This window comes from Erithacus rubecula (genome assembly GCF_903797595.1).
Source record: "Erithacus rubecula genome assembly, chromosome: 8".
NCBI classification, from domain to species: domain Eukaryota; kingdom Metazoa; phylum Chordata; class Aves; order Passeriformes; family Muscicapidae; genus Erithacus; species Erithacus rubecula.
The window spans coordinates 33,690,881-33,697,851 of NC_136659.1; the positions used below are offsets into that span (position 1 = coordinate 33,690,881).

The following is a 6,971-nucleotide window of genomic DNA, read 5'->3' on the forward strand; positions in this document are numbered from 1 at the left end:
ATAAAAGCAGAGGCACCATCCCTGGCTCTCACATGGACTGTACAGGAACTGTGAACAACAGGGCTGAGTGGCTGATGGGACATCTGGCATCAGGCTACCCTGCATCCTCACGTGCCCAGTGCCCTGTATCTCACACTGAGAATGCCTCCTGCTGCTTCCTTAGCTTTGCCTAAATATGAAAGCTGGACCAGAAGCAGCTTTCCCTTCTACATGTTTCCCTGAAATACACAAGATACTGTTTTATCTCAAATAAGAGAAGAAAAAAAAAAAAAAAAGTTTTGTTAGAACTGCCCTATACAGCCAAATCCTGAGACTGGAAACAATTCAGATGTCTACGGTCTAACTGGGATCTTAATTTGATTTTACAGCAGTTTAATCCCTTTGAATTCAGCAGACTTCCTTCTACAGTGGTGTCAGAAAGAAAAAAATCACGCCATGTGTCTTTTCATAGGCAGGTGAGCTTCTGTAGTGTGATGGAAATGAGAAGATGAATGTCAGAAAGTGGGCCAAATTCTTTTCTCCATTAAACAAGCATGAGTGAGAGTAGGATTTTTCTGTAGGAACTGAAGCTGACAGCATGTCAACCAGCACTCATTCAGCTGGGAGGGCTGGGAGAGATTATTTAAAGTTGTCAGCTCCTTCCATGCCTGGCTTTTGGCAACTCTTCTTGTCCCTTTCCACTGTATACTCTTTATACATGCTGTTTTAAATTAAGAAACTCAAGTGAGGAAACTGAAAGGTAAACTTTAAGAAAATAACACAGAAACAAATGCTTTGCCCTCTTTTATTTAATTTATTTTATTTAAACTTTAAATTTACTAGGTAGGGCACTAACAGATCCTGTGGTGTGCCCTGATCAATGCCCTGCTGTTGTTACTTGCTTCATTCTGATGCTTACTTTGGCAACCAAAACCACCCAGAATTGGAGTTTGATTCCATGAAACTGGAACAGAACAAATAATTGATAACAAATGAGATCTGCTTCCCCCTCATCTCAATCTTCTGCTAATAAATGGCAGAAGGCAAGGTTGAAATGCAGATGAGCCAGCCCTGAGTGCTGTGTGGATACTCAGGGTGAGCAATGCATCATCTGGAAAGGTTTCCATAGGTGCTTACATTATGGACATTTTTAAAAGTCTGCCAGGATGAATCTGCTCTGTGGAGTTAAGCTACTACAGTTTAATGCCTTGGTGTGTGCATTTTCACAGGGATGTTCCCTATGTCCACTCCCTAAGCCTACTGCCCTGCCATTTATCTCCCTTCTGCCACTAATTTTGTCAGCACAAGCAGAGGATATCTGAAGGAATAAACTGCCTGTTTAATTAGCCACTGTCTAATTATTATTGATATCCTGAGTAATAAAATCCCAACAATATGTAAAAGGATAAGCCAAGGTGATTACTTCCCAACTTGTGGAGCAGAATCCCCAATCAGCAGAAAAAAGCACTATTTGCTTTTAAAGCATTTCTACTTCCAAAATTTCACAGATACTTGATAAACTTAATGCAGAGAGTATGGCAGGATGGTTTCTGAATGACAAGGAGCTGGTTAGCATTGACTCTTGTGCTGGGATCCCTTTTCTAGCCCACTAAAGCAGAGATAATATTATCTCTGCTTAATAATAATCTGAAAAAAAGTGAAAATACAATGCAAGTGCTGTGTAGCCTTCAGGATTTCACTCTGTTCAGATTCTTTACAAAGCAGCATCACTCCAGCTGTAATGACCTTAACAGCACAGCTCTCAGCCAGCATTTTCCAGGAAGTTTTGTGGATGGTCCACTGTGAAGGAACACTAGGTGTACGTGGGTGTAAGCACAAAAAGACAACTCTAACAGCATTCTCCAATCTTATCCAAAGCCTATTAAATACAACAGGGATATTTCCTCTGGTGCTCACAGGTGCTGGATTAGGCTCTGCTTTCCTCCTTTTAAAACAATCCCCCACTCAGCTCCATTGCTACCTGTTGCAGAGGTTCAGCTTTGACACTCAGAAGATCTTCAAACCCCATGCATAAGGGGCAGGATAAATAACCTTCAGCTTCTGCCTACTAATCATCCCAATGAATTCTTAAAAAAAAAAAAAAAGATTAAAAAATCCTTCAAGCAAATCAGCATTTTTGCCTACAGGGCTTGTGCACTCATTTTCGACCTGTACTATTCTAAATCAGTATTTTTTGCATTGCCTTGGCTCTGTGTTCAGGAGCTGGGGATCCATGTGGGAGAGGATCCATGTGAATGCAACCATTAGCTGAGCTTGAAGCACTGGGAAATGCCAAGGTAAACATTTAAGGACTGCTTTCCCTTTGAAGCCCCCATGCCTAACTCTACGATACTATTGACTCAAGAAGTAATGCTGAACACTGGAAGTGTTCAGTCAGCATTTTAAACTATTATGAGCTACCTTCTGAACCATTGCCAAGTTAATAGACAATGAAAGATAATGAGCTTGAAATTGGGTGTTAAATTGCATTTTTGGTTCTCTCCTTTTTTTTTTTTTTCTTGAGGTTTAACTGTTTCCTGCAGAAACAACATCATCTTTGATGTATCATCGTGTAAATGCCTATTTTTAGGTCACAAAAAAAGTCAAGGCGTGGGCTCAGCCCTCGCTGCTCCTGCTAGGTGTGTGCAGAAGGGAGAGAAAGGCAGACAGAACACTGCAAGACCCAACACTCTGGGATCCCCAGAGGGAGGGAGGGAGGTGCAGGCATGAGGTTGGCTCTGTTGGCAGCATGAGACTCCAAATTAAGGAGGAGATTACTCGACCTGCTCATTAAGAGTGAGGCTGGATGGCGACAGCCAGGGAACGCTCCCAGAGCCGCGTTTGTGTCGCGCGGGTTAACACCAGGAGCATTTCCATGCACCCCACAAGCCTTTCATACTTTCAGCTGAATTCAGGGGTTTTCAGGAGCTGAAACACCTCTGTCATGCAGGGGTGATGTGTATCCAACCTGCCCATGGCAAAGCCAAGTCAAAAAACAAAAGTCAAAAATCGCTGTAAATGCACGAAGCAGCATGCAAAGATCTGCAATTATTCTTCTGGAAGCAGCAACGACTCTTCACTGGAATAATGTAAAATTTACTGCTTCATCTAGATTCAAATTAAAAAAAAAATAGAAAAGTGTGACTCCCATCAGTGTAAATACACCACTTAAAACCGTGAAAGTCAGCCTAGCATCCAACACTTGAGCAAAACCTGAATGGGGAGTTTGCCACTGAACCTGGACTTTCTCCACAGAAATAACTGCAAATAAGGGGACATGATAAATACCAGTAGATTATGCTCCCAATAAACTTTAATGCTCGACACACCTTTTAAAGCAAAGAATTAAAACAATTGTAATTATGAAAAATCACTCAAATCATTCCAGAAGCCACAGAAATCTTACCTGATACCTGTCACCTGCATTTTTTAAAAGATTAAATTAGGATAGGAAGGTAGGATTATACTCATTAGTATAATTGTAGGATCTTTCTTTTATTTTCCTTTTAAACTAATGAGTTGCATTAATCCAGGTTCATTTTTATAAGCCTCTTGGGTCCAAATGTAAAGGACAGTCATTTTAGAAAACAGTAAATTAAAAAAAACATGTAGCATGCATTAAGTGCACGTATTTCATAAGACCTAGGTTAATACAACTGGCATCTAGTTTAATTAATCCTTGTTAGTGTAACGACTAATATCCCTCCCTAGCATGTTTCCTTTAAACATTAGTATGTTAATTAAATGTTGTTTTTTAAGGGTTTTTTTTTTTTTCCCCTTTGTACTTCAATATGGCATTATATCATCTAAAACTATTCCAAACAACTACCTTATAGAGATGTCTCCTTACAATATCTGGTCTCTTGCAGAAATTCTGAAGCCTTTTAAAAAGCTGTTCAGGTGTAGAATACAGATATTCAGCTGCAGGAAAAACAGATACATTTTTAATGAAACAAAAACCTCAAAGCACACACTCGATATTAGTCACTTTACTAATTAAAAATGCATATTGCTCTGTGCCGCCTCGTGTTTTACATTATTTAAGCATGATTTTATAAGGTTACCTCAGCTCACAAGGATGTTTAATGCTAAATAAGACTGTGTAGTTGTGCTGTTTAGACATCTCCTTTGGGTGATTAAAATACATTATTCTAATGTAACACAATGCATATGTGATACATTTAGTGATGAGATTTTTCGAAGAACTGGTACTACATTAGTGTGTATCCTGTACTGCAGTTGCATACTATTAAGTATTAAATTGTTTAAATAATTTGGTGTGATTTTCAGGCCTGGCTTCTTTTTTTTTTTTTTTTCCCCTCCTCTGTGTATCAAAAAAAAAAATCTGCAAACCATTGCAGCATCAGTGACCTTTTAACAAAAATCTATCATTACGGGATGTGTATGCTAACAATGAAGAATGCTATTTCAAAACTTGCTTTTGTGTTATCTTAAAAGAACAGATGGCAAATATAAACTTCGTCTAATGTATTAAAACACATAAAATTTGCCTTAACACTAACATGTTGGCTTGCCAAATAAACAATTGCTTTCACTCAAGTTGATTCCCAAACTTTGGATTTTAGCAGGAATCACGTTGTTACGTTTCAGCAGAAGGAACAGGCAACAGAGCAGCTACCTGGGAATATCTCTGGGTACACCAAGGCTTTGGGACACAGCGGGTAACAGCCACAATGCACAGCCTCGATCCTGAGGATTAGAAATCACAAATACACAAAAATAGACATTAGTCAGCCAAAAAACTTATTTCCGTGCAAGAGCCTTGAGGTTGCCTGCATGCAGCAAGAGGGAAACATTTTTTTTTTTTTCTTCAGCAGCATAATCCTTCTAAATGCCAAAGTTGCTCTTTTTAAAGAAAATTTTATTGATCATATGAATTACATAGAACAGAACAGCGAGCATATGTTTTGTTCGCTGAATAAATCAAAGCGCAGCTCTGCATTTTTTTGTTTTTTAAATACTGTTTAACACATTTTATAATCAGCAGACAGACACATGTAACAACATGGTGAAGTATGGACGGCTTTGCTTAATAATGCTGCTGGAAAACGAGGGCCACGTTGGCCACACCAGGCTGTGCTCACAGATATTCCCCTCACCTGGCACGGCAGATATTCCCCTCAGACTCCCAGACTCCAAAGGTTACAGCTAAATATAACCCAGGAACCACTTGCAGCATGTTCCAGGCTGGGATATTTCAGCTTATTCACATGCTTTGGATAATTTCCTTTCTTTTTTTGGGACATAAATTGTATTTTTTAATAATCGCTGATGAAATTCCTTTGCCAAAGCGCGCGAAGTTTTCTGCTTGTTTTTGGTTTTTTTTTTTCTCAAGGAACATTTTACATATCTCCTGCAGCATCAAACCCAAATATTTTAGAATTGCACCACTGTGGCACAAAGTTTTCCAGTAGCAGAGCTGTTCCCCTTGGAGTTCACATTTTTAACAGCTGAATGGGTTAAAGGCATCCAGGTTTCAGTTTATTTTTTTCACATAATGACCATTGATCTGACACAACGTCCCTCCAAAGATACAACTGTAATTTCTGTTGGCCAGAAATTACACAGTGAAATTCAAAACACTTCTTAAAATATGTTTATTTTATGAGAGGCTTTGAATTTCCTCCAACATGTTGACCATACGAGGACTTTATTTTTAACTTCAGTTTCTCTCATTGCACAGAATAAAAAAAAATCTGAAATCTTGTCAATGTTCACCTTTTCTATTTTCAGTGACAACCCAAAGGCTTTTGCTACCTCCATGTGAATGTCAGGTTTGGAACTTTATTACAGGTACCCTGAAAGGACTCTGTTCCCTTTAGATCTACTCAATTTTAAACAGGAAAAAAAAAAAAGAAAATAAAGAATAACACATTCAGCTTTCATGCTAGAAAACTATGCATATCCACAAACCCCAAAGACACATTTCTTTGCAAATGCTTTTGCTAAGTAATGACTGCTGGTTTTTTTCATAAACTTTTAAAATTTGTAATTTATGTTTTTTTTTTAAATAACATATGCACTTCAGATTGCATTTTAAACATTAACAACAATTTCAAAGTGTACATCGTCTAGCACTATATTTTTTACCAAAGGGAAATGTTTCTGATGTGTGATTTAATTGATGATTTCAGTTCTTAAATATTGTGTCATATGTCAAAGCAAATAGATTTTTAAAGTTTTCTTTAATCTAGGAGAAAAAAAAAAAAGAGTGAAACTGTGGACATTTCAGTAATAGCTCAGATCACTAAGTTATGTTAAAATATTTGCTTTTTAATCATATCGTCTGCATGGAAAGAGAAAAAAAAAAAAAAAAAAAGAACAGCTCCCTAAAACAAAACTGCAGGCCAAGATGGGATCTGAGTCATCCTTTGAGTATGAAATTTTCCCTTTTGAAAAACCTCTACAAGGATCATGAATTAGTAAAATCAGAATTTAATGCCTCCGTGGATGAAAGTTAAAAATTTGGAATTCTTTCATTTGCAAATAATCTTATTTGCATACTCCTTTGCTACCTTTCTGTACCAAAGTTTGGGTGTATTTTTTCTGGCCAGTCCCTACTATGAGTAGTAAGTTTTACTACAAACCTTACACCTTCTGGTTGTTAAGACCCAACAATCAAATGAAACTGGGCAGAGATCACACTGACACAGACCTTGGTGTGAGGATGCACAAGAAATCCTTTAATTTCCATGCATTTCTGTCCTTTCCCAGAAAAGTATCATATCATAACAATAATAGAATTACTCTTCATTTCAATCCTTAAGCACTACTAGTTAAATAATAAATAAGAGTTCCGATTGATCTATTGTTAAAATGGCTAGTTAATGGTCTTTTTATTCCAATTAACAAATCATCTGCTAAATCTATGAATCTTAATATTCAGGTCTATTCACTTCAATTCATACAATTTATCTGCAAATAGTTGTTGGGCTTTTGATTCTAAATATAATTAGCTGATAATTTTGCTT

General features: G+C 37.5%; 1 protein-coding gene across 15 annotated transcripts in view; it reads right to left on the bottom strand.

Moving 5' to 3' along the window:
• The window catches only part of GTDC1 (glycosyltransferase like domain containing 1), a 281,241-nt gene that overhangs the window by 125,735 nt on the left and 148,535 nt on the right, over positions 1-6,971 (bottom strand). For 14 of the 15 annotated variants that reach the window (XM_079311030.1, XM_079311040.1, XM_079311037.1 and 11 more), the window contains 2 exons: positions 4,619-4,689; positions 3,809-3,900 (listed from right to left, as the gene is read on the bottom strand). In XM_079311030.1, coding sequence (XP_079167156.1) covers positions 3,809-3,900; positions 4,619-4,689 — 163 coding nt within the window. Of the gene's footprint in view, positions 1-3,808; positions 3,901-4,618; positions 4,690-6,971 lie in introns of those variants that run through there. The other variant, XR_013774881.1, reaches the window with a different exon arrangement.